The 24,480-nt window shown below is 41.0% G+C and overlaps 2 protein-coding genes across 6 annotated transcripts in view; one reads left to right on the top strand and one right to left on the bottom strand.

The window, feature by feature from the left end:
• LOC110530325 (dual specificity testis-specific protein kinase 2) overlaps positions 1 to 19,505 on the bottom strand; it is a 33,685-nt gene extending 14,180 nt beyond the window's left edge. Inside the window, exons 1-4 of one of the 5 annotated variants that reach the window (XM_021613276.3) lie at positions 19,041 to 19,489; positions 18,729 to 18,899; positions 9,472 to 9,776; positions 1,854 to 1,975 (exon numbers count right to left, since the gene is read on the bottom strand). In XM_021613276.3, coding sequence (XP_021468951.3) covers positions 1,854 to 1,975; positions 9,472 to 9,693 — 344 coding nt within the window. In that variant the 5' untranslated portion in view covers positions 9,694 to 9,776; positions 18,729 to 18,899; positions 19,041 to 19,489. Of the gene's footprint in view, positions 1 to 1,853; positions 1,976 to 9,471; positions 9,777 to 18,728 lie in introns of all 5 variants that reach the window. The other 4 variants (XM_021613278.3, XM_021613277.3, XM_021613275.3 and 1 more) reach the window with 4 other exon arrangements.
• Positions 19,506 to 20,018: 513 nt separating this feature from the next.
• LOC110530328 (transmembrane protein 53) lies at positions 20,019 to 21,692 on the top strand. Its single transcript, XM_021613283.3, has 3 exons — positions 20,019 to 20,202; positions 20,445 to 20,548; positions 20,661 to 21,692. The coding sequence occupies exons 1-3, from the start codon at positions 20,148 to 20,150 to the stop codon at positions 21,354 to 21,356; spliced, it is 855 nt and encodes a 284-aa protein (XP_021468958.3). The 5' UTR covers positions 20,019 to 20,147; the 3' UTR covers positions 21,357 to 21,692.
• The last annotated feature ends 2,788 nt before the right edge of the window (positions 21,693 to 24,480 follow it).

Below are 24,480 nucleotides of genomic sequence, written 5' to 3'. Positions count from 1 at the left end.
TCCTTATATAAACTATAACGCAGTAACATCATTGAAATTGTTGCGTTTATATTGTTGTTCAGTAGATTTACCACAAAATACCATGAGACATGTGGATGCATATTTATGGATCTCCTGTTATGCTCTTCTCATGTTGACATGACAAAGCTAAGCTATGGGGTCTAGAGTTTAAGATTTGAGTGGGTCTATATGTAGCTCAAAAAAGTAATTATCTGGCCCGAGGACGACAGCAAAGTCCTTTCGAGAGCAAAATGACAAATCTCTTGGTGGTTAAATACTTCTGCACTGGAAGAAAAGACCCAACAAGAGCAGTGCAAACAAGAAAGTCATTTCTAGGGGGAAACGAGGCTCACTCTCCTGACCCACATTCCATCTCTTTTTCTCCCTCTTTTTTTGAGCCACTGCATCCAAATCTTAAGAGGCTGGAGTCACAGTCAAGGCCGTCTGTTTTTGTAAATGACAAACTGGTTGTATGAATATCCTAACACACGAGCCAGGCTGTACACACAGCGAGTGTTGGCGCCCCTGAGTTATGACCCAATAAATGCGAGACAGAGGGTTCTTCGAAGGGTTTCTCAGACAAAGAACCCCTCAGAATTCTCGTCAGCCAACCACCACAGAAATGCCACAAAGCTGTGATTGTAACACAGCACACACAGACCATATCTTTCCTACCCACCACCTACAGCAGAATGTGAGCTCTGTAGTGTATCATGCAAAGCCTAAGTCAGCCTAATCCATTTGAGGATAGGAAATTCAGATTGTTCCATATTAATTGTCCATGACAACATAAAACATTGTCCTACAATAATAAATCCCAAACTATTTGTTCTATCATGATGAGTTTGGTCAAATATGTATGTGTGCCGATTTTGCAGGCTCCCAACTTAATATGAAAATAAACAGCTTTGGTGAGAAGTGAAAAGGGAAAGGTTGTTCCTCATAAGGGAATTCATGTCAATGAAATTCAAACTCAGGATGTTGTTCTAGAAAATACATTGTTAAATATTGTGGAACAGCAGAGATCAAGGTCACACCCCATACTTAAAATGTATGCACGTATTACTGTAATTTGGATAAAAGAGTCTGCTAAATGGCATATTTTTAAGCAATAAGGCATGGGGGGGGTGTGGTATATGGCCAATATTCCACGGCTAAGGGCTGTTCTTATGTACGACGCAACACGGAGTGTCTGGAGACAGCCCTTAGCTGTGGAATATTGCCCATATACCACAAACCCCAGAGGAGCCTTATTGCTATTATAAAAAGTGATTACAAACATAATTAGAACAGTAAAAATAAAATGTTTTGTCATACCTGTGGTATACGTTCTGATATACCACGGATTTCAGCCAATCAGCATTCAGGGCTCGAACCACCCAGTTCATCATATTATTTATTACCCCACTGATTCCATTAAAGGGGAGGCTAATGTCATTTTGACAGAAAGCTACAGATCAAAGTATCTTTCAAAGATGAAGGATTCACAAATGACTTAAGAGTCACTTTCTAGAAAAAAAGGGGATTAGGCCATTAGTCAGTAAGAAAATGACACCATTTCTGAATATGGCACCATAACTGAACTTTTCCAGCCCTGTATTGTACCCATTTTTTTGAGTAGCCCCTTGAGATTGTTATTAAAAATCTGGGATGATTTAATCAGTAACTGACCAAGAATGAAAAAGAATTGTATAATATCGCAGAAGGCATTTTAGTTCCGTTTCTCCAAAAGGACAGATTGAGATTCAAACTATACAAAATATTGGAGGATGGTGCCGTGCCCCCCCCCCCCAAAAAAAAATCAACTGTCCAAAATGTAGTGGAAGACAGATGTTTTGTTTCCTGGAGGTCACCTGAGGATGTTGGGATGGGACAGTCTGTTCATCAGTTGGACTTCTCTCAGCATGTTGGCGCGGTTACTGCTCAGTTTGTTCATCTTCAGAGCCATCACCTGGCCCGATACTCTGTGGCGTACCTGCAACGAACACAACAAGCCGGTCATTTAGGCATTATCTGAATGCTTCTCTTTAACACTACCGTTCCCTTATCAATATTCCCTTATCATGGGGACACTTCTCTATTATCGTTATTCCAAGATCATGGAGAAAGATTCTCTTTCTGCAACAAAATGAATGTCCTTCCACATTCAGAACCATAACAACGGGAAGTAAAACAGTCCATTTCTCCTGTGAATTAGGTCAGTCACTGGCCTTCCTTGCAGCATTAACTCCAATGTGATCAAAGATGAGTGGCTGGCTTTCATCCACACATTGGTGCACTAGAAAGAATACTGAGCCGAGGCCAAGAATATGAATGTTGTGATATGTAACCTAGGTGTTAGCCTATCACAACTACCTAAAATGTAACCCTTTTCTTTGGCAGAGAAGGCAGAACACTTTTCTAACTACAACAATACAAACATAAAACTATTTCCCAACGATCAGATTGATTTGCTTCCTCAAAGCCATAACAACCACAGGAAGTTATGAGTCAGGGGGAGAAAAATAAGCTGTATCTGCTACTGCTCACTTCCTCCAGATGAAATATTAAGACACTGAAACCAGTGAATAAGAAGTTAAAGTCAACTCAGGTCGGTCTGCGAATACAGTAACAGATACAATGCCTATCTGGTTATATAGCTAGTTTACAGGTTACATTTGTTGGAGAGCAGAGATAAAAGGAAGTTTGAGGTACAGAAAAGGGAAGCAGGCCGATCTAGGCCTTATTTACATAGCACTTGGATGAGTATCCAGTTCATAGTGCTTCTTTAGCCGCTCTTGAAGTTCTAGTACAAAGGTGCAGCTAGTCTTCCCTGTAGGAGAAGAGCAGGCAGCAGATGGCCTCCTCTAGACCACCTCCCCCACTCCCATCCTCTGCCCACCAGGAGAGAGAGTGCAGCCTGGCTCAAACAAAGACCCATAATGTTGCCCCAGCAAGACCCTGCACCTCCAATCTGTTCCATCAATCCAGCTAGCCTCCTCAATACCTAGCCCTGTAGACAGGACACACAGTCGAAGACAAACAGATAATTATATTTTATGTAGATCCATTGTCCCCTTGCTTAGACAAATATGGAACTCTCATTACACAGGAAACATTTGTGTCCGTTAAGCATTTAGAGAAGCAAGTCTGAGGCAACGAGGGTCAATATTGCAAGTGAGAAGCAACGAGGGTAAATATTGTTTTACTAATAGAGCTGAAGTCATAATTTTGACTTGAGAGGAAACAGCTGCAATGTAACAATATTATGGCCCCAAGGATTAAACAGCACCTTTTAAAACATGGTTGAGCATGTGTGTGTGAATAAAGGAAGCTTTTTCTTAAGGTTTGTTCAACAAGGACTATTTGTAAAGGCCCCAGTCATATTCAGGTTGGATGGGCATTCCCTCCCTAAAATACATGGTGTGATGACAGCCCCCTCAGGCAGCCTGGGGCAGGACCCTACACGCTGCCCTTCCCTCACCAAGTCACTGGATCCTTTGCATTAACCCTTTGAGTCCAATGAGCAGTGATTGAGTAGTTGTTCTAAGGCAGACCACTGTGGCCATGCTCTGAAGCGGCCATTAGATTACTATGCATCACAGCTCCAGACATAGCAACACTTCTATTCCTTTCTGTAATTAGGCTAGTTTCCTGTTTGAGCTAAGAAACTAATCTGAATTCTATTTCCAGTCCATCAGTATGCATGACTCATACATACAGATGGAAAGGAAATAGTATGACTAAGATAGAGGCATGAGATAGAAAGTGCTGACATTGTGGTGGTTGTGACAACATCAATATAGAATGCCCTGACTCCGACTTTTCAGTAGGTGAAGCTGAAGTCTATAGCCTATAACTAATTGAAAGTCCCTCATTGAAAGTAAGTCACTTTCATGAGCGCTGACGCTGGTTGGAGGAAATTACAATGTGGGTTACACCAAAAGTGAACGTAGTGAACATGACCTCAAAAGGTCAGTAAAGGAGTTGAACATCTAACCTCAACAGCCATATCTGTTGTACCAACCCTGTCAGGTTGTTAGTGTAATGGACGATATAGCACTTAGACAGCCATTGTAGCCTAACGTCTAGTCGCCATCATAAACCTCTTCCGCCCTTCTATATTTTCATGTCGTAACTAGAGCGACGTGGAAATAAAGGGCTTTTCGCACGTCCCATATCAGTCGATTGTGAGACAATAGCCTAGATCAATGTAATAAGGAGCGGCCACAGTATCGGTGTGCTAGAGGTGTTCACGGAGCCACCTGTACCCGAATACCTGAGACCCAATCCAGAATTCTAAATAATGTCACAGGTTTGGGTTGGATCTGATTGATACGGGTGTCATTTTAATTGACTTATCCGGAAGGGCCTGTACATATCAGAACGCGACTGCTGTGCGTGCGCGAGGGAGAAATTGGATCATTTATGCCGCTGCTCTTGATTTTCACGAAAGTGGAGTGGTGCATTTAGCTTGTTTTTGTTGCCCAATCCTAAGTCCTCAAAGCGATAATAGGCTACAGTCAGAGCCTCTGCGCGTTTAAAAAGAGATATGTATACATGCATGCGCACACACAAATGTTTGGACACCTACTCATTCAAGGGTTTCTCTTTATTTTTACTATTTTCGACATTGGAGAATAATAGTGAAGACATCAAAAATAGGAAAATACAAATTTAAAGATCTTTGAGATTCCTCAAAGTAGCCAGCCTTCGCCTTGATGACAGCTTTGCACACTCTTGGAATTCTCTCAACCAGCTTCACCTGGAATGAATTTCAATTGACAGGTGTGCCTTGTTAAAAGTTCGAGCCAATCGGTTGTGTTGTGACAAGGTATACTGAAGACAGCCCTATTTGGGAAAAGACCAAGTCCATATTATGGCAACAACAGTCCATCACTATTTTAAGATATGAAGGTCAGTCAATACAGAACATTTCAATCACTTTGAAAGTTTCTTAAAATGCAGTCGCAATAACCATCAAGCTCTGATGAAACGGTCTCTCATGAGGACTAGCACAAGAAAGACCCAGAATTACCTCTGTTAGAGTTAACTGCACTTCAGATTGCAGCCCAAATAAATTCTTCAGAGTTCAAGTAACAGACATCAACTGCTCAGAGGAGACTATGTGAATCAGCCCTTGTTGGTCAAATTGCTGCGAAGAAACCACTACTAAAAGGACACCAATAAGAAGACGAGACTTGCTTGGGCCAAGAAACTTGAGCAATGGACATTAGACCGATGGAAATCTGTCCTTTGGTCTGATGAGTCCAAATTTTAGATTTTTGGTTCCAACCACTGTCTTTGTGAGACGCAGAGAAGGTGAACGGATGATCTCTGCATGCGTCGTTCCCACCGTGAAGCATAGATGAGATGTGACGGTGTTGGTGTGCTTTGCTGGTGACATTGTCAGTGATTCTGCAGCGATAAGCCATCCCATCTGGTTTGCGCTTAGTGGGACTATCATTTGTTTCTCAACAGAACAATGACCCAACACGCCTCCAGGCTATGTAAGGGCTACTTGACCACAGAGTAATGGAGTGCTGCTTTAGATGACCTGGCCTCCACAATCACCTGACCTCAACCCAATTGAAATGGCTTAGGATGAGTTGGACCGCAGAGTGAAGGAAAAGCAGCCAACAAGTACTCAGCATATGTGGGAACTCCTTCAAGACTGTTGGAAAAGCATTCCAGGTGAAGCTGGTTGAGAGAATGCCAAGAATGTGCAAAGCTGTCGAGGCAAAGGAATCTTTAAGGAATCGAAAATACATTTTGATTTGTTGAACACTTTTTTGGTTACTACATGATTCCATGTGTTATTTCATTGTTGTGATGTATTCACTATTATTCTACAATGTAGAAAATAGTACAAATAAAGAAAAACCTTTGAATGAGTAGCTGTGTCCAAACTTTTCACTGGTACTGTATGTATGTATGTTACACTACCGATCAAAGGTTTGGGGTCACTTAGAAATGTCCTCGTTTTTGAAAGAAAAGCACATTTTGTGTCTATTAAAATAACATAAAATTGATCAGAAATACAGCGTAGACATTGTTTATGTTGTAAATGACTATTGTAGCTGGAAACGGCAGATTTTTGGAGGAATATCTACATAGGCGTACAGAGGCCCATTATCAGCAACCATCACTCCTGTAATCCAATGGCATGGTGGATCCATTGGCACAGAGCTAATCCAAGTTGATCATTTTAAAATGATCAAATAAACCCTTTTGCAATTATGTTAGCACAGCTAAAAACTGTTGTCCTAATTAAAGAAGCAATAAAACTGGCCTTCAGACTAGTTGAGTATCTGGAGCATCAGTGGGTTTGATTAGACTCAAAATGTCCAGAAACAGAGACCTTTCTTCTGAAACTTGTCAGTCTATTCTTGTTCTGAGAAATTAAGGCTATTCCATGCGAGAAATTGCCAAGAAACTGAATCTCATACAACGCTGTACTACTCCCGTCACAGAACAGCGCAAGGTGGCCCTAACCAGAATAGAAAGAGTGGGAGGCCCCAGTGCACAACTGAGCAAGATGAGAAGTACATAAGAGTGTCTAGTTTGAGAAAGACGCCTCACAAGTCCTCAACTGACAGCTTCATTAAATAGTACCCGCAAAACACCAGTCTCAACGTCAACAGAGAAAAGGCAACTCCGGGATGCTGGCCTTCTAGGCAGAGTTGCAAAGAAAAAGCCATATCTCAGACTGGCCAATATAAATAAAGATTCATATGGGCAAAAGAACAAGACACTGAACAGAGGAACTCTGCCTAGAAGGCCAGCATTCCGGAGTCGCCTCTTCACTGTTGATGTTGAGACTGGTGTTTTGCGGGTACTATTTATTGAAGCTGCCAGCTTAATTTCTCTTATTCTTATCTGTATTTTTTTAAACTGCACTGTCGGTTAGGGGTTCATGAGTAAGCATTTCACTGTGAGGTCTACACCGGTTGTATTCGGCGCATGTAACCAATAACATTTGATTTGATGCTCCAGATACTCCACTAGTCTAAAGAAGTTTTATTGCTTCTTTAAATCAGCACAACAGTTTTCAGCTGTGCTAACATAACTGCAAAAGGGTTTTCTAATGATCAATTTGCCTGTTAAAATTATAAACTTGGATTAGCTAACACAACGTGCCATTGGAACACAGGAGTGATGGTTACCGATAATGGGCCTCTGTACGTCTATGTAGATATTCCATAAATGTTTTTTTTGTTGGTTTAAAAAATAATTTAAAAAAAAAGCCGTTTTCAGCTACAATGGTAATTTACAACATTAACAATGTCTACACTGGGGCCTCCCGGGTGGCGCAGTGGTTAAGGGCGCTGTACTGCAGCGCCAGCTGTGCCATCAGAGTCAACAACGTCACTGTATTTCTGATCAATTTGATGTTATTTTAAAAATGGACGAAAACAAAATGTGCTTTCCTTTCAAAATCAAGGACATTTCTAAGTGACCCCAAACTTTTGAACGGTAGTGAGTGAGTATGTATAAATAAAACACACAGTATGTGGACACAGCTTCAAATTAATGGATTTGGCTATTTCCGTACACCGTTGCTATCAGGTGTATAGAATCAAGCACACAGTCATGCAATCTTTATAGACAAACATTGGTAGTAGAATGGCCTTCCTGAACAGCTTAGTGACTTTCAATGTGGTACAGTCATAGTCATAGTTAATTCTTCAAATTTATACCATGCTAGAGCTGCCCCGGGCCAACTGTAAGTGCTGTTATGGTGAAGTGGAAACATCTAGAAGTAATAACGGCTCAGCTGCCGAGTGCTAGGCCCCAAAAGCTCACAGAACAGGATTGCAGAGTGCTGAAGCGAGTAACAATCGCCTGTCCTCGATTACAACCCTCACTACCAAGTTCTAAACCACCTCTGGAAGCAACGTCAGCACAATAACTATTCGTTGGGCGCTTCTTAAAATGGGTTTCCATGGCCGAGCAGCCGCACACAAGTCTAAGATCGCAACGCCAGGCGTTGGGGGGAGTGGTCTAAAGCTTGCCGCCATTGTACTCCGGAGCAGTGGAAACACGTTCTCTGAAATGATGAATCGCCATCTTCACCATCTGGCAATTTGACGGATTAATCTGGGTTTGGCAGATGCAGGAGAACACTACCTGCCCGAATGCATAGTACCAACTGTAAAGTTTGGTGGAGGAGGAACAATGGTCTAGGGCTGTTTTTCCATAGTTCGGGCGAGGCCCCTTAGTTCCAGTGAAGGGAAATCTTAACACTACAGCATACAATGACATTCTAGAGTAGACAATTCTGTGCTTCCAACTGTATGGCAACAGATTGGGGGAGGCCCTTTCTTGTTTCAGCATGACAACAGCCGCGTGCACAAAGCGATGTCCATACAGAAATTGTTCGTCGAGATCGGCATGGAAGAACTTGACTGGCCTGCACAGAGCCCTGACCTCAACCCTATCGAATACCTTCAAAATGAATTGGTACACCAACTGCGAACCAGGCCTAATCACCCAACACCAATGCCCGACCTCACTAATGCTCATGGCTGAATGGAAGCAAGTCCCCGCAGCAATGCTCCAACATCTAGTGGAAATCCTTCCCAGAAGAGTTATAGCAGCAAAGGGGGGGGACCAACTGCATATTAATACCCATGATTTTGGAAAGAGATATTCGACAAACAGGTGTCCATATACACTACATGACCAAAAGTATCTAATCAATGGCAGTGACAGAATTAAAAGTTAAAGGAAAACGATAGGCTACAACGACTAAGACGCCAACAGGCAGAGTACTACTTAATATTCTGAACGGATTGTTATTTGTAACTGTAGGATGAGAATGTGCTTGCAATTTTAAAAAAACGCTTTGCAGCCTCAATTAGCCTAGCTAGCTCACATTAGATAGCTTAACTAGCTTCTCCCAGTTTGATGCAGTCAAGATAGGTACTACGTTAACCTCGCTATGGTAGCTATTAGCTATTAGTCTACTATGGTAGCTATTAGTCTACTATAGCGATAGGGGCGGCAGGTAGCCTAGTGGTTAGAGCGTTGGCCAGTAACCGAAAGGTTGCCAGATCGAATCCCCGAGCTGACAGGATAAATATCTGACGTTCTGCACCTGAACAAGACCGTTAACCCACTGTTCCTAGGCGGTCATTGTAAAAAATAATTTGTTCTTAACTGACTTGCCTAGTTAAATAAAAAAAATAAAAAGTCCTCTTGGTTGGTTGCCGTCTCCTCGTCACTCGCTCAATGTATTAACTAACTATATTCTGCACCACACACTGAGGTTTAATAACAGAATGAGGGCTGAGACATCTCAAGGTGTGAGATTATATGTTTCTAAGTAATCCTGGTGATGACATACCATAGCTTTTCTGCTAGCCTAGCCTAAACCATACGTTGATATGAATGAATAAGCAGTCCTCACACAATCTACTATTTACCTACCAGTACCACCTACCTACCATAAAAATCTTGCATTTCAGGTCAATCATAACATAAACCCACCTTGTAGACCTCTGAGAAGAAGCCGGAGCCAATCCACTCGCAGATGAAGTCATCAAGGCGCGTCAGGCAGGAGAAGGCACTGATGAGGGCGCGGTAGGATGATGGGCACACTCTTCCCACCTGAGACGGGGCCCACTCCCCTCCACCATCCAGGTCATCAAGACGATCTGGCCTCATGGAGGGGAAGCCGGCAATGGAGTTGCGCTTGTTCCGATCCATCATTGTCTCTTCACTGGTAACTCTGTGGGGGACTTCTCCATGAAGGTTTCACATTTTCGATAACTGCTTGGCAACCCTTTACAGCCCTAAGAGGAAGGAAACATCAAAATCCATTCTCAGCAGGCAGACTGAGAAAATTGTGTGCTTTGGTGCCAGCTAATAATATTTGTACTTTCCTGTAGTTTAGAATGTACAGTACAAGCTTATGGTTCACGGGACACAAATAACAAGCCAGAAAACACTGATCGTTTCAGCTAGTATCTGTATGGAAAACATGGTGTTTTATGGACCCCTGAAGTATAATAAATCAGTGTGTTTTTTTAATCACCATTCCGTTCATTTAAACAGAACACAGCTGTGTTGTCATGAGGGGGATAATGAGCCTAATCTATTTTATCACATTCCTCTGACATTTCCTCCAACTTTTTTCAAATACTAAGACAAAAGCATTACTTCACACAAGATCAATCTACTTAGACACACATGACAGGGGTCCTAACCCGCCTCTGGTCTGACAAGCCTACAAATAATGGCTCTAATAGGGATGGATTGTCCAATTATATGAGATTAAGCCAAGATAAAGCCAAAGCCCAAGACTGGGATCCTAAAACGAACAAGGGAGCATGTACAGGAACACAAGGAGACATAATAACCCCAGAGTAATGACCATAGGAAGAAGTCCTTTGATTTAAATGACTGAGTGAGAGCGAGGATGACCTTTCACATGGCACTAGTACTTTGAAGCATCCAGCACTTGTTAAGGACCCCTGATTTCCCCAGCATGCACAGGTCTATTGAGCTTACTCGATGGGCTGGTTGTAACTAGGCGATGTCTCTGGATTATTCTGCTGTCCTCCCCTTTCCTTGAGTTAGAGACTAGAGAGAAGCTATTAAAAACTCTGGGAGAAGAATGCTATTCTTAATTCAACCTCGTGTGATTCCCATCCCCCATACAATCCCAAATGAAAACAACTGAAATCAAATCATCCAAAGTTACTGGACTAGTTCTGGGATCTTTTTGCTGCTCCAGCCGTACCCTTAAAAGGATGTTATCCTCCTCCATTCCTAAAGGCATTTTTTGCCATTTTGCAAGTGTATGACAATGATCAGACTCGGTCTGCCAAGAATGTTTAAAGCAGCTATTTTAGTAAATCTGCTTTTCAGAAGCAGAACGGATGTATAACATATGAGGGCTGTTTTTCCATTTCAATTGCTGCTAGGCCTAGTCGTCTGGGTTCACAAGAACAAGTCATAAATGTCACTAAAATGATACATTTCCCTTAATTCAAAGCAGAAACACTTAACAGCGTCATATCAATAATGCAGATAGTGAATTCATGACTTCTCCAGTCTGAACCCTTTCTTCCCTCACTCCCTCCCTCCCTAGCATCTCAGCAGCAACCTACATTTTGTAGCTGGTGAGAATACAACTACAGTGCCTTCAGAACATATTCACACCCCTGGACTTTTTGCACATTTTGTTGTGTTATAGCTTGAATTTGAAATGGATGACATTTAGATTTGTCACTGTCCTATACACAATAGCCCACAATGTCAAAGTGGAATTGTATTTTTTTGAGAGAATAAAAAAGTTAAATGAAAAGCTGAAATGTCTTGAGTCAATAAGTATTCAAACCCTTTGTTATGGTAAGCCTAAATAAGTTCAGGAGTAAAAATGTGCTTAACAGGTCACATGATTTTTGAATGACTACCTCATCTCTGTACCCCACATACAGATAGATAATTGTAAGGTCCCTCAGCCGAGCAGTGAATTTCAAAACACAGATTCAACCACAAAGACCAAGGAGATTTTCCAATGCCTCGCAAAGGTCACCTATTGATAGATATATTTTTAACCTGACATTGAATATCCCTTTGAGCATGGGTAAGTCAATAATTACACTTTGGATGGTGTATCAAAAACACCTTGTCACTACAAAGACACAGGCATCCTTGCTAACTCAGTTGCCAGAGAGGAAGGAAACCGCTCAGGGATTTTACCATGAGGCCAATGATGTAACAGTTACAGAGTTCAGTGGCTGTGATAGGAGAAAACAGGATGGATCAAAAACATTGTAGTTACTCAATAATACTAACCTAATTGACAGAGTGAAAAAAGGAATCCTGTTCAGAATAAAAAAATATTCCAAAACATGCATCCAGTTTGCAACAAGGCACTAAAGTAATACTGCAAAAAATGTGGCAAAGCAATTAACATTTTGTATTCAGGACACAAAAAAAAGTTGTTTGGGGCAAATCCAATACAACACATTACTGAGTAACTCTCCATATTTTCAAGCTCAATGGTGGCTGCATCATGTTATGGGAATGCTTGTAATCGTTAGGACTGGGGAATTTTTCAGGATAAAAAAAAAAACAGAATGGAGCTAAGCACAGGTAAAATCCTAGAGGAAAACCTAGTTAAGTTTGTTTTCCAACAGAGACTGGGAGATGAATTCACCTTTCAGCAGGATAATAACACAAACACTAGTATACACTGGAGTTGCTTACCAAGAAGACAGTGAATATTCCTGTGTGGCAGAGTTACAGTTTTCACTTAATCATTTTCAGATCTTGCCGTAGAGTTTAACAACCAATTTGACAGAGCTTGAAAATGTTTGAAAAAAAGTAATAATAATGGGCAAATGTTGCACAATCCAGGTATGGAAAGGTCTTAGAGACTTACCCAGAAACACCAACGGTTGTAATCACTGCCAAAGGTGCTTCTACAAAGAATTGATTCAGGGGTGTGAATACTTATGCAAATGAGATTTCTGAATTTAATGTTCAATACATTTGCACTTTGTCATTATGGGGTATTGAGTGTAGATGGGTGAGATTTTCTTTTCTCAACTGAAACCATTTTGAATTCAAACTGGTCACATATTGTGGAATAAGTCAAGGAGTATGAATACTTTGAAGGCACTGTATGTAGGCTTGTGTGGACATAAGGCATTTTTCCAAAGCGATAAATCAGTCTCAATGATAATGAACTGGAGGAAGTAGAGGCATTTTACAATGGGCCACTAATGCCAAAATTACAGATGAGGGCAATTCCACGGTAACGGATTTAAACTTTGAAATCAGTTTTTCAATTTAAAATGTATACCAAAAAAAATAATAATAATAATTTCAAAGTTTAACAAATCATACAACTCCATGCACAAGGACTACATAATGATTTCCACTGAAAAAAATATATTAAAAAACTATTTTTGTGGATGAATGGTATTGTGTGGTCACAATACCAGTATCACAATACTAGGAAGAAAGGAAGCAAAACACGAAGCGGAAAATCTGGTATCGCAGTGGTCCTTTGTAACTCAGTTGGTGGAACATGGTGCTTGTAACGACAGGATAGTGGGTTTGATTCCCGGGACCACCCATATGTAACATGTATGCAAGCATGATTGGATGAAAGTGTCTGCTAAATGGCATTTATTATCGCAATACTGGTATCTTAATAACACTAGAACTGTGCAGATGCAAACTTTGGTAACATCTCCCTTTTAATGAGAAGGGTCCAGCTACAACCTCTCAGAGCAGTCATCCCTCAGGGTCTCTATAATGTCACCTACTGATATGTGATCGCTCAATGCATCTCTCAGGAAAAGTGGGGGAGTCAAAAAGAATCATATTGAGAAGTGGGGGGTTTGAAAGGTACCACTCAAGACATGATTTGGGTTATCGGACGTCAGTCATGGCCTGCAGAGTTGACAGTAAGACATTTCAGTTATGCAAAAAATAATATATGTCTATTCACTCACTGTGAGCTGCGTCTTTGAACGTTACCTATCGGTAGCAATGTATGTAAGGTTTAGTATACTGTAAATGTAAATGCTAGCTAACGTTAGCTACCTTCATTTTTTTAAATGTAAGTTATTATTGAATATTTGAAATAAAAGTAATTGAAATATCAAGTCATGGCGGTTCTAGTAATTAATGGAATTCCAGCGCTCCTACTGTTAAGACTGTTTGAAACCCCCAGTTCTCCTTATATGGTTCCATTCGAAACACCCACTCCTTTTGACACCCCCACTCTTCTTGAGAGATGCACTGAGCGATGCCATCTCAGTAGGTGGAAGCATAGAGACCCTGTGGATGACTGCCCTGAGAGATGAGGTCGCAGCTGGACCCTATTGCTTTTACGCAACCACATTTTACAAAAACATAAATATTTGCTACGAATTAAGATTAAAATACACTACATCACCAAAAGTATGTGGACACCCCATTCAAATGAGTGGATTCGGATACATTTCAACCACGTCACCAACAGGTGTATAAAATAAAGCACACAACTACGCAATCTCCAAAGAACTTGACTGGCCTGCACAAAGCCCTGACCTCAAAACCCATCAAACACCTTTAGGATGAATTGGTACGCCAACTGTGAGCCAGACCTAATCACCCAACATCAGTGCCTGACCTCACTAATGCTTGTGGCTTAATTGAAGCAAGTCCCCACGGCAATGTTCCAACATCTAGTGGAAATCCTTCCCAGAAGAGTGGAGGCTGTCATAGTAGCAAAAGGGGGAGGGGCCATGTAGTGTATACTTTTGGCCACGTAGTGTACGTCTGCAGAGAGAATGGGATGCCAACTATGACATGGCACCTTGAGTTTAAAATATATATATAGTTTGGTTATTGAACTACAGTAAGTGAAGTGGATTTACACCCGGTAACAGAATTACATCATGTTTACCTGATCTATTCTACACAGATATGCATAAGTGTGGATATGAATGTCATTCTCCTCATGTTTCACAAGTTTGGACATCACAGCACAGTAGAGTAGAGTACAGTGTAGTACAATACAGCAGAGCAGAGTTCAGTACTGTATATTTCAGTACAATATACTGTACTACTGCATTGTACTGTACTCTGCTTTGCTATCCAAACTTGTGAAACATACTTCTATAATAGGTTCAGATTCGGGCCAGTCCGGTCCGTCTGTGGACGCTAACGTCAAGGCCAGGGTGGACCGAACAAATGTCAACATCCATGGACGACCGGGTCTCAGTGGGTGAGGATGCTGGTTACAGTAACTGGAAAGAGAGGGGGCTCATGGGTAGGTGTCACTAAGAGCTGTGAGAGTTGACATTGATTGGAAAGAGAGGGGGCTCATGGGTAGGTATTACTAAGAGCTGTGAGAGTTGACATTAACTGGAAAGAGAGAGGTAGAGGGAAGGGTTGTCCAGACTCCGACTGTGTGCGGTGAATCGTAGTTTGACCACCAGACAATAGAAAGAAAGAAAACAGTAATGAGCTGAACGTCACAGTATGCCAGTGGAAGGGAGGAGAGTAGCAGGTGACCCAACTGTGGTTTGTGACTATGATTTCCCATTGTAGCCAATTCAGTTGCAGTAATTCCGTTACGGATATTTTGGTAATTCTGTTACCAATTTGTTTTAAAATCACTTAATAATTTATAAACAAAATTGATATCAGTAAAATCACTATAACTAAATCAGGTCTACCATTACTTGTTACTTCTGTGAACATTTATTATCCTCCCTCCACATCAGGGAGCAAAATGATTAAAGATGTGTGTGCTTTTGGTAATGGACTTACAAGGCACAAGACAATATATATATATATTTTTAAACATCCTCAATCTACATACAATAACCCATAATGACAAAGCAAAAACAGGTTTAGAATTTTTGCTAATTGGTTAAAAAAAAAGAGAAAACACTAATATCACATTTACATAAGTATTCAGACCCTTTACCCAGTACTTTGGTAGCGATTACAGCTTTGAGTCTTGTTGGGTACGATGCGAAAATTAGCTCAATTTCGAGTCTCATATCAAAGGGTCTGAATACTTGGCACACCTGTATTTGGGGAGTTTCTCACATTCATCTCTGCAGATTTTCTCAAGCTCTGTCAGGTTATATGGGGAGCCTCACTGCACAGCTATTTTCAGGTCTCTCCAGAGATGTTCGATCAGGTTCAAGTCCAGGCCACAAAGACATTCAGAGACTGGTCCTGAACACACTCGTGCGTTGTCTTGGCTTTGTGCTTAGGGACATTGTCCTGTTGGAAGGTGAACCTTTGCCCCAATCTGAGGACCTCAACAGGTTCTTCAAGGATCTCTCTGTACTTTGCTCAGTTCATCTTTCCCTCGATCCTGACTAGTCTCCCAGTCCTTGCCGCTGAAAAACATCCCCATAGCAGGAGGCTGCCACCACCATGCTTCATGGTAAGGATAGTGCCAGATTGTCTCCAGACATGACGCTTGGCATTCAGGCCAAATAGTTCAATCTTGGTTTCATCAGACCAGAGACCCAGGTGGGCTGTAATGTGCCTTTTACTGAGGAGTGGCTTCTGTCCAGCCACTCTACCATAAAGGCCTGATTGGTGGAGTGCTGCAGAGATGGTTGTCCTTCTGGGAAGTTCACCCATCTCCACAGAGGAACTCTAGAGCTCTGTCAGAGTGACAATCAGGTTCTTTGTCACCTCTCCCCCGATTGCTCAGCTTGGTCAGGCGGCCAGCTCTAGGAAGAGTCTTGATGGTTCCAAACTTCTTCCATTTAAGAATGATGGAGGCCACTGTGTTCTTGGGGACCTTCAATGCTGTAGAAATATTTTGGTATCTTTCCCCAGATCTGTGCCTCGAAACAATCCTGTCTTGGAGCTTTACGGACTTTTCCTTTGACCTCATGGCTTGGTTTTTGCTCTGACATGCACCGTCAACTATGGGACCTTATATAGACAAGTGTTTGTCATTCCAAAGCACGTCCAATCAATTTAATTTACCACAGGTGGACTCCAATCAAGTTGTAGAAACATCTCAATGATTATCAATGGAAACAGGATGCACCTGAGCTCAATTTCGAGTCTCATATCAAAGGGTCTGAATACTTATGTAAATAGGATAAACATTTCTAAAACCCTGTTTTCACTTTGTCATTATGGGGTAGTGTGTGTAGATTGATTAGTATTATATTTTTAATCCATTTTACAGTAAGGCTGTAATGTAAAGAAATAAATAAAAATGTAACAAAATGCAGAAAAGGGGAAGGGGTCTGAATACTTTCCGAATGGATTGAAGTGTTGATGTTAGTTGGCAGGGGACTATGTAAACATTGTGTTTTGATGAATACCTTTTCAGAGCTTTCTAGTAGATTCTTGCTAAAACACCTTTTTCATCTGTTAATCCAGAAATCAAAGCCTTTACTTGTTCTTTTAAAAAAAATGTTTTATGGAAAATGGTTGAAAAATATCTTTATGCCTTCATTTCCCAAAAACATAGACTAAGCTTCCATTTGACACCCAATTTGATATATGGTCCTATGAACGTCACGTTTGTGCTCATGGGTCCTTTTCGATGGAAATGCCCATGGGACATCAGGGCTCGACTTGCCCGGGAGGTTTTGAAAACCCTCCTGGCAAGTTGCTCATCCCTGTCAGTGGTCCGCTTGGACAAAATATTGTAATAATGCTATTTATTTTTTTGGTATCTTTTTATTTTTTATCTAGGCTATATAACTGATAAAAAACGGATTAATTCATGAAACTGTTAATTCGTCATGTCGAAGATTTATCACACGCGCGCCGCACAAATAAAGCCTATTTTGAGATTGGTGTCCTATCGAGTTGCTGCAACAGCGGTAGGAAAGATGTTCCAAGTTATGATATATACTAGTAAATACTAAGGCAATAATCAAGAATGGGTATGCAAACCAGCTATAAAAAGTTCAGTTTTAGTTGATGGTTGAATATTTGCTATGCGCAATTCACTCATCATGGAATAGCCTAACTTGACATTTCCTCGGGGCTATTTGGTCCTTAAAGCCCTTGAAGATATGGTAGCCGATTTTGAAGTTCTACTGCTCAAAATAATTATTCTGTGATTTAATTTCTGATAAATGTTTATGAGATGTAGCCGCTTTCATTTGTTTCGGGTGTTGCGCTAGTCTGTTGCGGTAAAACATGCATTATTCTCTAAGTGTTAATGCAGATGTTTTTTATATTGGCTATTATAACAATTAGATATAAAATGTAGTCAAATAAAAATGACAATTAAGTGCATGAAAAAGTATTTGAAAAACCTTGAATTTGTATGCTACTTGCTCAGCCCAAATGAAAGAAAATAACCTGCAATTTAAATTATGCGCGCATCATTTGCTTCCCTGACAGATCCTGACCCGGGACAATATTTTGTTCATTTTATTTGGGCCAGTAGCTTTCAGTTGGCACTTGTCCGGTGTGCCATTGGCATCTTTACCTGAATGTCAAGCCCTAGACATCCCTGTGGTCGCCTGACACCAGGTATTTGTGCTCTATCCAGCTGTTCAAATGTGCTACAATAAAATATGTTTATTGTTAAATCGCCAACAGGAGGGTCATCTGGTTATGACGAAACGCAAGATCAAGAATCCCCATGAAAAAAAGAGGGATGATCAGAGAGTGTTTGAGGGTAGAGAACATTTAGTTAGGTTTCTATTCGGTTGTGAAATAGTCAATGGATTCTATTCACTAAAATGTATTTTTTATGATCACTCTCAGAGCCCAGTCAGCTGTAAAGGATGGGTATCCGAGGCAGCAACGGCATACCTGACATTTTAAATAATGACCCAGTCTTGTTCATAGGGGAGGGACTAGTTTCTTCTGATCTGATAACATCTGTTTATAACCTACAATAAGAGTTCGGATTCAATACGCTAATCAAATACCTGGCCAGCATTATCTGAACACTTGCCGTTTGATTAGTTCAGTGCAATAATCCATTATAAACAATGAGTTACTGCATTAGCTACAACGTTGAAACTATTTAATTAAAGTAACTTTGTTGTTACTGGTACCTAGCTACTACTTGCAACAAATGTTGGTCTGTTTACCCCACGCGTTTCACTTTCCGTGATTACGTTAGTTAGCTTATTTTAGCTTGCTAAACTAGCTGACCAACTAGCTCACGTTAACGTTAGTTACGAAACGGACACATACCTCAGTATGGCAGGCTTCATCCGCCAACGTTAACGTTACCTAGCTAGCAAACTTCGCATGCTGGCAGAGCTAGCCAGAGTTCTTACCTTGTCGTTTGTCATGAAGATGATGAGATGTTGGACTCTTCAACAACAACTTGATGAAATGACAGGCCAAACTCAGTTACTTCCATCTCATTGCAATAGTTTGCAGGCCAGTCGGTCTACTCACCATGCACGAGCTAGTAGCGGCCAGTTGGCTAACTTGCTTGTAGTTAGCTGGTCTCGGTAACGTTAGTTTAGTTTGTCAACAAGAGAAGATGCGAAGCTAGTTAACGGTAGCCACTCCACTTTGCTAACAAACGAGAAGTTACGCAGCCAACGCCGAAGTAACTCTTAACTACACGAATTATAGCTTACCTCAAATCGAAATGTAAACTCGCGGTTCACCTTATGTGGCATTTGTTTTCTCATTAAAACACAATCGCAGTGGTTAAAGACAGTTCAGTCGTTTGACAGCTCTGCTACGCAGTGTTGACTGGCTCCCCTAAGAGCCAATTTATGCTTGATCCGAAAATGTGGTCGGAGGCCTTATGGATGGTGTGACGCAATTTTGCGGAGCACCCAGAGACACACAGAAGCACATATTGAGCTCTGTGCCGCATCGCTGTGCGCCTCTTAAATGTTTTAACATTGTGGATGGCTCCGCATTGACATGATTGGTTGACGGTCGGTGAAGGCGGGAGGTCCTGTATAACCTAAACATAAACTCACTTTCTTGACAACTTCCTTCACAACAGCTCTGCGCTTATCTGCGAAGCGCAAGAGGTATGAATGGCCATATCACCGTAATGCTGCACGGTCAGTGCAGACTGCAGATTGACCATGTACCGCCTTTAACACTCCCACTAAACTGCGATCCCCCTTTTCACGTCCAGATTGACAGCTGAGGCTTCCATTCAGGGACAAGAATGCAACACACTAATGTTTTTGTTTTTGATGGGGTGTGTGTAATGTACAATATTTGACTGTGTTAACTCTAATATTGATGGTAGTTTGAACGTATATAATAATTTCACCAGCTGTGAATACTAATTTACCTCTACTATGCATTGACTCTAGAAGTATACAGTTATTTCACATTTCACACTACTAACTTACAACACTCATCACATAATGTGGTACAGGGTACACCTCTAAATATATTTTGGTCAAACGAAATAAATTACAAAATTGTTATTCCACAGATTGCATAATGTTGTCAAATAATTGTTATTCTGAGTGAAATATTCGATTCGTTTTCTACTGTAGCTTGAAAACTCAAATATGGACATTGGCTGTCACCTCGTGGAGGAACATGGAACTGAATGTAATAGTGAAGGGAAAACGAACCAATCAGAAACAATGAACGAACTCTTGACTTCCGTAGCGACTAGCGAACCTGCGAGAACGTTAAGGTTCAGCGCATCAGCCAAATGAATCGTATAGCAAAAGGGCTCATTGTTCTGTAATATAATCGGCTACAGAATGGAAGATGATGGCATGGACTATAACATTGTGTTTCCAGATGCATTGATCTCGGGTGAGCACTTTATCTAGCCTTGCTTAGGCTAGCTAACAACACTAATCTAGCTAACGTTAGCTGTCAGACAGACCCATGAGCTATTTAGACAACGTTAACGTGGGCACTGGCAGGTTTGTCCATAATTCATTTATAGCTGAATTGGACTGACTCAAAGACTGCTTGCTAGCTAGCTAAATTCGTTTTCCTGGTTATGCAGTTAGTTTACTTAGCAGATAACTGATTTGTTTTTCTCCTTTTAGAAAGACACTGGCATGGAACAAAGGAACCAGTTGTCATACTGCTGGGATGGGCTGGTTGCAGAGACAAACATCTTGCCAAGTACAGCTCCATTTATAACGAACAGGTTGGCGTAAAAACTATTATTGTGGTGGTAAATGTCTCCTGTCATTTCAATAAATTATTATTCTACTTCATTATTCATGTGTGACTTACCTTTCCCCCTCTCTTTGTTCCAGGGTTGTGTCACTATTTGCTATACTGCGCCCTTGAAGACAGTATTCGTCTCTGAATCATTTGGCTACAAGGAGCTGAGTAATACTGCCCACAAACTACTTGAGATACTCTATGATTACGAGGTGGAAAACAGCCCTATATTTTTCCACGTGTTCAGCAACGGGGGATTCATGCTGTACCGCTACATTGTTGAGCTCTTGCACAGTCATAAACAGTTCAGTACCCTATGTATAGTTGGGACTGTGGTGGACAGTGCCCCAGGCAGTGGAAATGTGAGGGGGGCATTACGGGCTCTTACAGCCACTCTGGGACCCAAAATCAATGTGATGTTGAGGTGTGTTCTCTTGGCACTGTTTGCTGTAACTGTTTTCCTGCTTAGGGTGGTTCTGTACCCCATAACCAAGTACATCCACAAGAACCACTATGATGCCATCCGGGAGCACCCTCCTACCTGGCCCCAGCTGTACCTGTACTCCAGAGCTGATCGAGTGATTTGGTACAGTGATGTTGAGCTCATGGTCAAGACTCTAAAGGAGAAAGGGGTGTCTGTGGAAAGCTTTGACTTCAAAACCCCTGCCCACGTGAGCCATTTCCGTGACTTTCCAGAGGAGTACTCCAAGAGATGCCTGGATTTCCTGACCAACTGCATGAAGGATTCAACAGCGCAAATAAAAAAGCGACACTTGATCCAGCATTGAAAGCACACTAATTAATGTTTCTCAAAAGTCTGTGGCACTTATGTTTTTGTGATTCTACTGTAATGTTACACATGTATAAATCTGTACTTGGAAATCTGCAGCTCCACTGCACATCTTATTTCAAATGCTTAAGTTTTAAGAGTTGAAGACAATTAAGCAAAAATAGACAAGTGATAACCAAAGTGCCAGTGCTGTGAATTTTGATTGGTACTATTTGTGAATCTTTAATCCAGTGATTGATATTTCAAAAGAATGTGATTGACTAAGAATGTATGTACTTACTAAACACGTGTCTAACTATTGTGCCTTCTATAAATTAAAGAAGCGTTATGTCAACATTTGCATTTCTTTTGGTCTACTTGTTTGAAAATGCGGAACCTTGGATTACTCTGGAAGATGAACTATTACAGTTAGCAATGGCCATTACATGAATTAAGTTTCTTGTGAAATTATAGGGTCGAACACATGATTACAATTCAATAACATTTCGCAGTTGTAGTAAAGCAGTGCAGCATTCTTATTGCCTATACTGTAAATATTGCATCACACAAAAGGTCATTTAAAAAAAAAAAATATTTTTGATGAGACAATCTGTATGATGCTGCGATTGGGGAAGGACCCCTTCCACTCAACCCAGCACTGCAGGTTGTGCATGGCTACCTTTGGCCTTGTCTAAACTCAGCCTTTGCCTCGCCAGACATCAGTGATAGTTTGAAGAGCAGTGCTCTTAAGTTGGTCAGGTAGAGATGATTATTGAATTATTCTGGATGTCAAATTTGACATTTTGGAGAGAGGCATGGGCATTTGTCTCTACAGAAAGCTCACCCTGGCACATCAAACATCATTTATATCCACTCAAAGGAGAAGGGAAAAGTTTACACATCTGCAGACACAGATGAACAAAGCTTATTGGAGTACATACTAGATAATATTTGTTAGTTGGGTGGCTGCATGGCTCACATTGCCAAATGGTTGTTTTGGGAATGTTTTCCAGAGATGCAGACTCTTCCTGCTGATCTGATTTAAACCTAACTGCCTCCCTGACTTTAAGAGATGAAGAGCAAACATGAATAACCATTTGGATGGTGTGCCCAATTAATGAAAGTCTGAATAGCAATATTACAAAAGACAGAAAATAATGAATTACTGAGGTGATTTGTTGATAAACTATTGGCCTACGTTGTGACAATACAGACTCACACACACTGTCCCCTAATAGCAAGGATGTGCCAAATACACAAACATGAAAAGGAGTGTGTGTGATCTGTGTTCTTTATCTTCTTTGTGGATGTTTATTTCTTTTAGCTTGTATGACCTGAATATGTCTGCCTTATGGAGGGATTTATTCTAATGAAATCTAAAATCTTTGATTAAGTGTTTTGGTTCAAATGGTTTTGTCTCTAGCATCAATCAGATGATGCTAATCGGGTTAAGTTGACACTAAAATGTGTTTAAAAAAAATAAACAATAGCTTGGTGGAAATGGGAAACGTCATCAACCACGGGACATTTTGAAGCAGAAAAAGGTCAGGAGTCAGATTATGTTAGCTAGAAAATTCATGGAACGCCGTTTGTGTCTTTTGCGTGTCAAAAAAGACACAGGTCAAATAACACTATTTGGGATTCTGCGAGATTTAGGTTGTTTTTCTACTTACCCAGAGTCAAATGAACTCATGTATACCATTTATATTTCTCTGTGTGCAGTTTGGAGATTATTGGAGTTAGCATATTGTTAGCTTAGCACAATTGTTGGAAGTCTCCTGGCACAGTAGCCAGTAGATCGCAAAGTTGCATCTGTCTCAATGGTGCGCTTACAGATGCCATAATGAAACAAACACAATGTTGTGATGCCAACGGCAGAGTGAATGACAAATTGGATAAAATCTTGTTTCTTATGATTATCAGTAAAATAAACAAATATATACAATCTAGATGACTATGTATTGCCTTGTAAGACTATAAATGACTAACCACCCCACCCAGCTTTGTAGTAGTTAGAATGTATATTTCCATGTTTTTGAGAGGAGCTGGCTACTGTGGGAGACTTCCAGTAACTGTGCTAAGCTAACAATATGCTTACTTCAATAATCTCAATCAGAAATTGGCTTTGACAAAGTACCCAAACAAGGCCAAAAGGAAAAGGAGAGTGATGAGCAGCCGCAGCAAGCCCATGTGATTCCATGTCTATGTATATAGGGCAGCAGCCTCTAAGGTGCAGGGTTGAGTAACCAGGTGGTAGCCGGCTAGTGATGCCAAGCCCAGCAGCTAGCTCCACGTGTTAAGCTTACCCACCCTTCAACAAGTGCTGCCAGGATAATGGATCCACCGCCCCCTCCACTGACTGTTCCTGACCAGCTTGGAAGAGAGGAGCCAGCGCAGGTTAGCCTATAATCCTACCCTAGCTGCAGGTTTTCTGTCCCAAAACATTCTATTTGACTTTGATTTTGGCCTTTACTACTATTGCCGATAGAAACGCATTGAATGATGGATTCATGAATGGTAAAACAGACAGTCAAAAAGTGTTTCATAAGGAATAAGACGTTGATGTGTCTGTCCTATATCTAGGATATATAAGAACGTTTTTTTGGACACATATTTAACACTCTTTTATTTGTTGGCACCAAACTACCTCCATACTTCCATTCATTTTTTTTCTTTCTACCAGTTCAGGGTTACCTTCAGAGGAGTCCCATGACACTTGTGGGGGATGTAGCAAAACTGCAAAAATCTGTTCATAAAAATCATCTTTCATAGAGTGGTCATATTCATTTGTAGGCCAAGACGTTTGGACACTCACAGATGTTTTCATGAGAAGACCGATTTTCGGGATGTCTCATGGTCTGACAAACACCACTGTAGCTCTGCCACCTTCTACAGCAGATGCGGAAGGCCTACATAGATACATCAAAGCTGGGACCGAGAGACTGAAAAACAGCTTCTATCTCAAGGCTGTCAGACTGTTAAACAGCCATCACTAGCCGGCTACCACCTGGTTACTCAACCCTGCACCTTAGAGGCTGCTGCCCTATGTACATAGACATGGAATCACATGCCACTTTAATAATGGAATACTAGGCACTTTAATAATGCTATATACTGCTTTACTCATCTCATATTTATAAACT

The sequence above is a fragment of the Oncorhynchus mykiss genome, chromosome 8 (assembly GCF_057628025.1).
Source record: "Oncorhynchus mykiss isolate SJ-2025 chromosome 8, ASM5762802v1, whole genome shotgun sequence".
Lineage (NCBI taxonomy): Eukaryota > Metazoa > Chordata > Actinopteri > Salmoniformes > Salmonidae > Oncorhynchus > Oncorhynchus mykiss.
Note: the sequence above shows the minus strand (reverse complement) of the source record. Positions and strands in the feature narration are given on the sequence as shown.

What these genes read in the sequence shown, in the direction of transcription:
- LOC110530328 (XM_021613283.3), top strand. Translation starts at nt 20,148, where the DNA reads ATGGAAGATGATGGCATGGACTATAACATTGTGTTTCCAGATGCATTG. An exon ending in TCCAGATGCATTGATCTCGG is followed by an intron (nt 20,203 to 20,444) that starts GTGAGCACTTTA and finishes TTCTCCTTTTAG; the next exon opens with AAAGACACTGGCATGGAACA. An exon ending in GCTCCATTTATAACGAACAG is followed by an intron (nt 20,549 to 20,660) that starts GTTGGCGTAAAA and finishes TCTTTGTTCCAG; the next exon opens with GGTTGTGTCACTATTTGCTA.